This window comes from Lynx rufus, unplaced genomic scaffold (genome assembly GCF_022079265.1).
Source record: "Lynx rufus isolate CCGP_SWC_20201006 ecotype Redwood Valley unplaced genomic scaffold, mLynRuf1.p SCAF_23, whole genome shotgun sequence".
Lineage (NCBI taxonomy): Eukaryota > Metazoa > Chordata > Mammalia > Carnivora > Felidae > Lynx > Lynx rufus.
The window spans coordinates 1,576,803-1,586,625 of NW_025814838.1; the positions used below are offsets into that span (position 1 = coordinate 1,576,803).

The 9,823-nt window shown below is 53.2% G+C and overlaps 2 protein-coding genes across 2 annotated transcripts; one reads left to right on the forward strand and one right to left on the reverse strand.

Moving 5' to 3' along the window:
* Positions 1-2,316: 2,316 nt before the first annotated feature.
* On the forward strand, positions 2,317-6,171 carry SEPTIN1 (septin 1). Its single transcript, XM_047087640.1, has 12 exons — positions 2,317-2,361; positions 2,565-2,612; positions 2,788-2,878; positions 2,978-3,064; positions 3,299-3,422; positions 3,730-3,864; positions 3,963-4,080; positions 4,642-4,743; positions 4,857-4,956; positions 5,181-5,346; positions 5,597-5,687; positions 5,801-6,171. The coding sequence occupies exons 1-12, from the start codon at positions 2,332-2,334 to the stop codon at positions 5,885-5,887; spliced, it is 1,179 nt and encodes a 392-aa protein (XP_046943596.1). The 5' UTR covers positions 2,317-2,331; the 3' UTR covers positions 5,888-6,171.
* A 178-nt stretch (positions 6,172-6,349) lies between these two features.
* Positions 6,350-8,756, reverse strand: MYL11 (myosin light chain 11). The gene is made up of 8 exons (XM_047087802.1): positions 8,664-8,756; positions 8,510-8,548; positions 7,805-7,900; positions 7,481-7,556; positions 7,177-7,281; positions 6,992-7,070; positions 6,637-6,685; positions 6,350-6,547 (listed from the first exon to the last, which is right to left on the reverse strand). The coding sequence occupies exons 1-8, from the start codon at positions 8,754-8,756 to the stop codon at positions 6,443-6,445; spliced, it is 642 nt and encodes a 213-aa protein (XP_046943758.1). The 3' UTR covers positions 6,350-6,442.
* Between the last annotated feature and the right edge of the window lie 1,067 nt (positions 8,757-9,823).

Here is a 9,823-nt window from a genome sequence, read left to right on the forward strand (position 1 = left end):
TTAACATTTAACAGATAAAGAAACTAAGTCACAGAGAAGTTAAAGTCAGATGCCCACGATCACACATTTCTTAATCACGATGTCTCCATAATCCTAGGACTCTCGCACAACATTGGAGTTTTGTGTGGCAGGAGATTCCAATCCTATCTGATAGATAAAGAAAGTAAAGCTCAGAGAGGTTTTCTCCAAGGTTACATGAAGGGGACAGTAATAGAAATGAGTGTGAAGTAAGGGTAAGATAGACACATGGCAACATGGATGAATCTTAAAAAATAATGCTGAATGGGGGTGCCTGGCTGGCTCAGTCAGAAGAGCGTGCGAGTCTTGATCTTGGGGTCGTGGGTTCGAGCCCCATGTTGGATGTAGGGATTATGAAAACAAAACTTTAAAAATTTTTACTCTGTCTTGGGACGCCTGGGTGGCTCAGTCGGTTAAGCGTCTGACTTCAGCTCAGGTCATGATCTCACGGTCCGTGAGTTCAAGCCCCGGGCTCTGTGCTGACAGCTCAGAGCCTGGAGCCTGTTTCGGATTCTGTGTCTCCCTCTCTCTCTGACCCTCCCCTGTTCATGCTCTGTCTCTCTCTGTCTCAAAAATAAATAAATGTTAAAAAAAAAAGTAAAAAAAATTTTTTTTTTAAATAGTGATGAATGAAAAAGTTAACAAATACATATTCATAGATATATAACCGTTTGTGTCAACATGCACTGCATACTACACATTTTTCAAAATGTATACAAAGCAAAAAATTACACACAAAGCACATTAGGGTGGTTGCCTTAGGGCGAGGGATAGGAGCGAGCTATGAGGCTACCTTAGTCTGCTTCAGCTGCCATAACAGAATACCACGGACTAGGAATCTTAAACAAAAGACATCAACTTTCTCATAGTTCTGGAGACCGGAAGTCCAACATCAAGGTGCTAGCAGAGTTGGTTTCTGGCGAGGTTGATTTCTGGTTTCCTTGGGTCGCAGAGAGCCACCTCCTGTGTCCTCACATGGTCACATGGCCCCTCCTCTGGGCCTGCGCAGAGATCACAGCTGTCTTTTCTTATAAGGACCCCAGACCTATTACTGGATTGAAGTCCCTTATGACTTCATTTAACCTCAGTTACCTTCTTAAAGGCCCTATCTCCAAATACAATCACATTGCGGGTTAGGGCTCCATCACATGAATTTGGGGTCGGGGGGACACAGTTGAGTTCGCAACAGGGGTTGATAGGGAAATAATAAATAGAACCACAAGGAATGGGAAAAGAAAATGAGATTGGAGCAGTAGACAGGATCCAGGTCAAGCAGGGCCCAATAGGCCATAGGAAGGAGATCATCTGTAAAGGCTCAGAGAGGTCACTCAGTTCGTAAAGTCTAACGCCAGGGTTTGTGTATGTAGCTGATTGATTCCAAAGCACATGTCATCTGAAACTGCTTGAGTCCTGATAACTAAGTGGAAATGCATGTATTTCATTTTACCATGAGGAAAATGGAGTTTAGAGAAGTCAAATGACTTGCCCAGGTCACGTAGTAAGTGGTAGAACTGAGGTTTGCAGAGTTCTTTCTGCCTCCAAAGCAAGGCTCCTTTTATATGTTCCGCAGCCTCCCAGCCTTTGGCCCTGACCAACTTCATTCACTTGTTATTTTATGCACTCATTCATCAAGTATATTATTTATTGGCACCTTCTCTGTGCCAGGCCCTGTGCAAGACACCGAAGACATAGAAATGAAGAGAACATGGTCCCTGCCCTCAGAAAGCTCAGCCAGTAGAAAAGATAGCCAGATAAACAAATGCGAGCATTGGAGAGGCTTGTGAAAGGTGTTAGGGTCTGGAGGAGGGAAAATGACTCTGCCTGGGGTAGTTGCGCAAGATTTCTTAGAGGAAGATCTTTGAATCAAACCCTTGAAAGATCAAGAATACCAGAAGAAAAAACTCAATGCGGGCAGAACAAAGGATGTGGGCACTCTCCAAGGGCAAGTGAGAGAAGGGGTCATGAGTCCAGATGTGGAAGGCTCTGACTACCAGGCCAGAACTCAGACTTAATTCTGAGGCCACTGGGAAACCCCTGAAGGGGCTAGAGCAGGTGAGTGCCTTGGCCAGGATTCTAAAGTAAGGTATCTCTGCCAGGGGTGTCCAAAGACTTGAAGTCCTTTTAAGAATCAGTTGAGCTGGTAAGGAAAATTGACGGCCCCTCCCACCTCTAACCTTGTTATGACTTTTGGTCCACGTAGACCGTGGGAACTTTAAAAAATTTTAACCATCCCAGTCAAAGCCTTCATCTCACTTACTAGAGATACTAACTTGCTTCCTTCCTCTCTGCCTACACCCACCTCCCACCAGGGTGATGGGGCTACAGTGGGGGCTTGGGAAAAAGGTGTGTAGAGAACCGAGGGGTTGAAGCTTCCCATGGTGGGGGGTGGGGAGGGGTTGCCAAAGGGATCCCGTGAGAACTCCAGGTATTCTTGGTCTTGGCTTTCCCCACCTCTCCGGCCCAGTTTGAGCATCTCAGCTTCCTACATTGCCCGCCCCCCCTTTTTTTTTTTTTTTTTTGCCACACTCAACTTCCTGCCTCACCAGAGGAAGTGGGGAGAGACAGCAGGTGCAGCGACAGCTAGCAGGACCATGGTGAGTCCTTATGCCCAGGAATACAGGCATCTCTGCCTTCAGCCCCCAGCCCCCAGAGTAGCCAGATCCAGGCCAACCCACAGTAGGCTGACTTCTCGCTCCTGAGGTCAGGTTATACCGGAGGGCCCTTCCTGCTGCCCCCAGCAGCCTCATACCGTCTACCCCCCACCAACAGGACAAGGAGTATGTGGGTTTCGCCGCCCTCCCCAACCAGCTGCACCGCAAGTCCGTCAAGAAAGGCTTTGACTTCACACTCATGGTGGCAGGTCTGATGGGTTTTGTATAGGGGACCAGTGGGGGGAGGGGGTCCTCAAGCCACTCTGGCTGTCTCCTCACCTGACCAGGAGGACCTGTCCTGTCTACAGGGGAGTCAGGCCTGGGAAAATCCACCCTCATCAACAGCCTGTTTCTCACCAATCTCTATGAGGACCGGCACCTGCCAGAGGCCAGTGGTAAGATCCTCCCGTCCTCTCCAGGTTCTCTGTCTCTCCCATCCCCAGGCTGCACTCTCTTTCTTTTCATCTGGGTCTCCCATGACTTTCTGGGGGACTCAGGCAGCTCGCTGCTTTCTTGAGACTCCCCTGAAAAATGGCTGGGGGCAACTGTGATTCTGAGAACGGAGATCAGTCCTGTCTCAGGCCCCTACCCAGCTCCCTGTCCTCCCTGTCCTCTCTCTGTCCTCACAGCTCGCTTGACACAAACGCTGACCATTGAGCGCCGGGGCGTGGAGATCGAGGAGGGGGGTATAAAGGTGAAGCTGACCCTGGTGGACACACCTGGCTTTGGGGACTCAGTGGATTGCTCAGACTGGTGAGGAGCAGGGGAAGGAGCGGGGGCTAAGCTTCCCGGTATGGCTACTCTATGAAGACTAAGGGATCAGTTACAGGGCTGGTCTGCTCTGCCCCTGCCCTCCCCAAAAGGTGGGGTCTGTTTCTGGTGTCCATGCAGCCAAAGTGCCCAGTGTTTCCTGACACCCTGCCAATCTCCTCTGATGTCTTTAGTTGGAGCCAAAGAAACAAGTCCCCCTGCCCCCCCCCCCAAGTCCTGGCTAGCCTTGGCCCCTTCCCTATGCTGTGGCCCCTCATCTCTGACTGTACTCTCTCCTCCCATACCCTAGCTGGCTGCCTGTAGTGCGCTTTATTGAGGAGCAATTTGAGCAGTATCTTAGGGATGAGAGTGGCCTGAACCGGAAGAACATTCAGGACTCCCGCGTCCACTGCTGCCTCTACTTCATCTCACCCTTTGGCCGAGGGTCTGGGGGGATACCCTGGGGGGCTGGGGTGTTTGGGGAGGGGTGGGGGAGGGTCTCAGTGGCTTAAGACTGAACCCTGACCAAATCCCTCGGTGCAGGCTCCGTCCCCTAGATGTGGCCTTTCTCCGGGCAGTGCACGACAAGGTCAACATCATCCCAGTCATTGCCAAAGCAGATGCCCTGATGCCTAAGGAAACCCAGGCCCTCAAGCAGAGGGTAGGTCTGGTGACCTCTGACCTTTGGCCCTACATGAAACCAAAAGTCGCCATCAAACCCGAACTCAGCTTTGACTTCGTTGATCTTGGGCTAGCCTTTTGGAAGCATGATGTGTCAGGCTAGTCTGTGGGAGAAAATTCCTGAGGAAGATGGGGAGTAAGCTGACTGAAGGAGCTGTGTCTCTGGAGGCTCAGAATGGAACCCCTGGGCTGGATGCTTTGCTAAGGCCTGAGAGTGGCAGCAAAGATATGATCACTCTTGATAGCCCTCCAGCCCCAGGATAATGACCCCCACTCCAATGACTTAAGTAATCTCTACACTCAACATGGGGCTAAAACTCACAATCCCCGAGATCAAGAGTCACATGCTCCACGGACCGAGCCAGCCAGGCACCCCTTTGAGATTTTGGTTTGGGGTATCCTATATGTCCACCTCTCACCATCTCTGTCTTTCATGTCTTTCTCTCTGTCTCTGACCACCTGGGACCTGTATCTCACTGTCTCCCACCAGGCAATGTCTGCTGCTCACAGCCTCTGTGTTTCTCTCTGTGTCTGCTCCCAGATCCGGGACCAGTTGAAGGAGGAGGAGATCAACATCTACCAGTTTCCCGATTGTGACTCTGATGAGGACGAAGACTTCAAGAGGCAGGATGCAGAGATGAAGGTGCAGAGGCAAAAGGAGGAAGGGGCAGGGGAGAAGGAGGTGTTGGTGGAAGCTGACAAAGAGGTTTCTGGCGAGGAGGGGCCAACGGTGATTCCCTGACTTCTGCCCTCCAGGAAAGCATCCCTTTCGCAGTCGTCGGTTCCTGCGAGGTAGTGAGGGACGGTGGGACCCGTCCAGTGAGGGGACGCCGCTACTCCTGGGGCACTGTGGAGGGTGAGTAAGGTGGGGCACGCGTTCTGAGGCCAACAGGGAGCCCAGAACGCCGCTGAGTTAACAGCACCCAACATATGAAGTTGGGACGATCTCCGGTCCCGGGGGTCTTAAGAATCAAAAGAGGGGTCCTTGGACTGCAGACCCTCACCTAGAGTGGGGGCAGGACTCCGGGCAGACTTGACTCGGCCAAGAAGCTCCCTGACGCTCGCCGGTCCGCCCCTCAGTGGAGAACCCACATCACTGCGATTTCCTGAACCTGCGACGGATGCTGGTGCAGACACACCTACAGGACCTGAAGGAGGTGACCCACGATATTCTCTATGAGGGCTACCGGGCCAGCTGCCTACAAAGCCTGGCCCGGCCTGGGGCGCGTGATCGAGCCAGCCGCAGGTGAGAGCCCGAGCTCAGTCCTAGATGCTCCCAAGGCCCGGCCCTCACTACCCCGGACCCCGCCTTCACCATCCAGACCGATCCCCCAGAATCTTTCCCCACCCACTTTGCTGACGGCATTGGAAGGACAAGGCCCCGCCTCCTAGACTCTCCCAACCTCGCCCCACGCCCTGCCTCGCGGCTGTGACCCACAACCAAGGGTCCCGTCCTTGATTCCCTGTCCTCCCTCCCCCCCCCCCCCGCCCTCTAGTAAGCTTTCCCGCCAGAGCGCTACAGAGATCCCGCTGCCCATGCTGCCTCTGGCCGAGACCGAGAAGTTGATCCGCGAGAAAGATGAAGAGGTGAGCAAGTACCTCGCTTCCCACCCCCCCTCCGCGACCAAGAACCCAAGTCCTCTGCGAAGTCCCTTTCTGGCCTCGCCCGGTCCCACCGCCTGCAATCTTGCCCCGCGCAGCTGCGCCGCATGCAGGAGATGCTGGAGAAGATGCAGGCCCAGATGCAGCAGAGCCAGACTCAGGGCGAGCAGTCGGACGCACTCTGAGGCCCCCGCCCCGGCCCTGCTTTACCTCGGCTCCGCCTTCAGTCCGTCTTTTGTCCAATCCCCGAGCCTCTGGCTGCCGGGCGCTTAATCCCAGAGCCCCAAACTGAGAAGTCCGCCCCGGCGCTGGGTTCTCGGGCTAACAGGTTCCCGCAATGCCAGAGTTTGTAGCTCCGACTTTGGCCCCGCCCCTCCCCGCCCCGCCCCGCGCTTCCCACCCCGCCCCCTGACTCCCATCTCCGCCCCTCTTCCCCCAAGTTGTGACTTCAATAAAAAGTTTCCCTGAAGCCACTCGCGTCTTCGCTTTCCCAGCGGGAATAAGTAGCGGGTGAAACCGCCCCATCCAGGCCTCCGGGCCACTCTTTACTCATTCATTTGTTGGGGGCTGCCTTGGTGCCAGGCAGTGTTTCAGCCGGGCATCCCACCTGAGCCCCTCTCCCACAAATGCACCGAAGGCGCCGCAGCTAAGAAACAAAGACCAGTTGAGTTTTATTAGGAGTCGGGGTGGGGGGTCGGACTGGCAGGAGGCATTGGCCAGCAGAGGCCTAAGAGGGTCCCCTACTCCTGGTCCTTGGCGTCGCCATGCGTGATGACGTAGCAGATGTTCTTGTAGTCTACATTGCCTCCCACGTCGGGGGGGAACGCTGCCCACATGTTCCTGATCTGGGGAAAGATTCAGGGGCGTCTTCTACCGGTTGCGTACGCTCCCCTCACCCCTCCCTCTGCGTCTCCCGGGCCCCTCCCCAACTCACCTCTTCCGGGGAGAAGCGGTCGCACTGCGTGGTAAGCAGCTCCTCCAGGCTGGAGAGAGGTGACATATGGGGAGTTGAGACTGGGCTTCGTGGTTCCTTTCCACTCCCTCCCACCTCATCCTTGTTGTCATTCCTGGTATCATCTTCAAAACCGAAGTCACTGTAGATCCCTCACTGGTCTCCCAGTCTGGCCTCCCTGCTTTTGCTCTTCCCCTCCCGAATGTGCTATCAAAATGTACTCCTATTGCCCATTTCCACAGTTCTAATTTTTCCCTTATTCCCTCCCTTATACCTAACCCTTGGTAAGAATTTAAGGAGGCTCTCTGTGTGTGAGCAGCTGGAGAGGGTCACTTACAACTGCTTCTTGATGGTGCCCTTCCCCTCATGATCCAGGACCTTGAAGGCTCCAGTGATCACGTCCTCAGGATCAGCACCTGCAGGGTCAGAGGGCATGTGAAGCGGAAGGGTCCCTGAACGGTCTGTCCTTGAAAGGTCTGGGGAGGAGCGGTTGGGGGCTTAGACCCAAGACACTTCATTCACCTTTAAGCTTCTCTCCAAACATGGTCAGGAAGACGGTGAAGTTGATGGGACCACTGGCTTCCTTCATCATGGCATCTAGCTCCTCATTCTTCACATTGAGGCGCCCTGGAGCAGGGTGGGGGGAGCTGGAGTGGGGTCCTGGGGCCAAGGGTTGATCCTTCCCATAATTTCAGATCATCCCACCCACTTTTTTGCCTGGGCAGGCTGAGGCCCAAGGTGGGGCTAGCAGGGCTGAAACCCAAAGCTTTCATATTCCCAGTACTTCCTCAGTCTTGAGTCTTTATGGGTGGGATAAGGGGCTCACCCATGGCTGCGAAGGTGTCCCGCAGATCTTCCTTGTCGATAATGCCATCACGGTTCTGGTCGATTACCGTGAAGGCCTGCGCAAGGTAGGGGCAGGGAGGGGTTAGGTCCCTTATGGCCAGGCTTCAGCATCCCTATCCCAGGCAGATCAGATTCTGGCCCCCAGCCAGCTGTCTTCTTACATGCCAAGCAGGGAGGGGAGCAAGGAATTCTAAACCCTTCCCCTCCCCCCCCCAAACAGGTGCACATTCCAGGGAGGGGTATGAGGGGGGAGGAACAGCAGGGGGTGCCTTTGGTCAGCCTTCAGTCTCCCTTCTCCTCTCACCTCCTTGAACTCTTGGATCTGAGTCTGGTCGAACATGGAGAAGACATTGGAGCTTCCGCCCTCTGCTGCCGCCCTTCTCCTGGCCTTTTTGGGTGCCTGGGGGGTGAGGGATGGGCAAAGGGGTCTATGGGCCAATCCCTACTCCTCTCTGGAGGCAGTGGATTAGATTCAGGGTTCTTTGGGTCATTTTTCTAAAGCAACTGTTCTGGCTCTAGGCTTCCCCTTCCTTATGACCTCTGCTGAGGGGACTTGCTTAAATCTGTATCCCTAAATTCCTGTCCTTCATCCTACCCAACAAGTGGGACTTCTCAACAAGTCCCCTTCTCTGTGCCCTGAGCCTGTCTCCTCTGAGTCCCAGACTTGTTGTGTGACCTAATCTACTCATTCACCCTGTCTGAACCTCTACTTCCTCATTTATAAAATGGGAGTTGGACTTCTTGCCTGGCTGGTCCCAGAGGGTTTGGGGAAGAGGGAGTGCAGAAAGGTGCAGAGGATGCTTTGAGAGGGACAGGTCTGTGAGTGGAGAGTCTGGGCAGATTATCCTTGGTTGGGTCCTTTAGGCCATCATTCTGTACGATCCCCATTAGTAATGCCAAGAAAGGGAGGATTCATCTTTTTTTCTCTTACTGGACTGGGAATCGGCTATGTTCTTTTCAAAAGTGAAGCTGCCCTGAGGTCTGAGGGGTCTGGGGGATTCTCACTCACCATGTCTTCGGTCTCCTGGGGGCAAGGCAGTGGCTCTGGCTGGAAGGGAGCAGAGTCAGCCTGGGGCAGTCCCTCTGGGGTTATATAGTCCTGCCCCAGGGAGCCCTCAACATTCCAAGGTAACCTTAGCCCTTTCGGTGCCCACCCCAGATACCAAAATAGCCCAGCTGAGGGCCTCTCCTTTCTTGGAGGGCCAAGCAGCAGCTGGAGCCCAGGGAGGGAGGAGGGAGTGGGTCTTGGGATGCATGTCTCACTGGGACCTGGGCAGAAAGGGATGTTCTCTTTCCCAAAAGCGGGCTGGAATGTGCCAGAGTTCAGAGAGGACCCAATCTGAGGGACAGTACTGGGGGAGAGATGAACCAGGCCCCTGTACCCCTGAGTGGGTGGGTCCAGATTTATTTATTTACTTTTGAAACATTCCTTATTTTGAAATTAATTTTTTATGGTTTTACTTATTTTTTTTAATATATATATTTTTTATTTTTAAGTAATCTCTACACCCGATGTTGGGCTCAAATTTAACCCAGAGATCAAGAGTCGCATGATCTACCAACTGAGCCAGCCAGGCACCCCTCCAGATTTAAACCCAGTAAAATTATTGAGCACTTACACTGTGCCAGGCACTGGGCTGTGCTTCGTGGGTGCATTTTGGCAAGCACAATCCCTCAACTCCCATTGTGGAGTTCACAGTCAAGTGTATGTATGCCTGTGGGTTAGTGGCAGAGTTGAAAGGGAGACAGCTGTCTGGGAAAGCTGAGGAATAGGAAAGTCTTCTACCTCCCCTTCATGGTGGAGGGGAGGGTGTTTCAAGAAAAAAAAAAAAACGCCAAGCATAGAATGACCAGGGACTAGAGACTAGACAGAAAGCCTGCTCTGTGAGTTTGGGCTTCGTGCTTCAACTCCCTGGGTCTTGTTTCCACCCTCTATAAAATGGGTATTAATTCCCATCCCACAGAACTTGTGGATATGGACACCATTTGGGAACAGTTTAGTGAAATATAATCATTACAATGAATAGTTAGGCCCTGTCTTGGTGGACTTAGAGTCTAGCTGTGGAGACAGGATAAATGCAGAGAATGATTCACAGCATTTGGTCAGGAGTACAGAAGTAGAGAGCATAGCAGCCGTGTCTGGGAGTATGGGGATGACTTTATGAAGGCCAGGAGAAGTGGGTCAGGTGGAAGTGGAGGGGCAGGTGTGCTAAGCAGAGAGCACAGACGGGCAAAGGCCTGGAGAAGTGAAAGATCAGGTTGCCAGAATGGTAATGGGGCTTGAGCAGAGGGTGCAAGGGGCTGGAGACCAGAGACTGGAGGG

Excerpts from the sequence above, each read along its gene's own strand:
- SEPTIN1 (XM_047087640.1), top strand. The coding sequence starts at position 2,332 with ATGGGGCTACAGTGGGGGCTTGGGAAAAAG. Across the intron at positions 3,065-3,298 it reads GCACCTGCCAGAGGCCAGTG|CTCGCTTGACACAAACGCTG; the intron begins GTAAGATCCTCC and ends CTGTCCTCACAG. Across the intron at positions 4,957-5,180 it reads CTCCTGGGGCACTGTGGAGG|TGGAGAACCCACATCACTGC; the intron begins GTGAGTAAGGTG and ends TCCGCCCCTCAG.
- MYL11 (XM_047087802.1), bottom strand. The coding sequence starts at position 8,756 with ATGCATCCCAAGACCCACTCCCTCCTCCCTCCCTGGGCTCCAGCTGCT. Across the intron at positions 6,686-6,991 it reads GGCACCATCAAGAAGCAGTT|CCTGGAGGAGCTGCTTACCA; the intron begins GTAAGTGACCCT and ends ACCTCTCTCCAG. Across the intron at positions 6,548-6,636 it reads ACCGCTTCTCCCCGGAAGAG|ATCAGGAACATGTGGGCAGC; the intron begins GTGAGTTGGGGA and ends ATCTTTCCCCAG.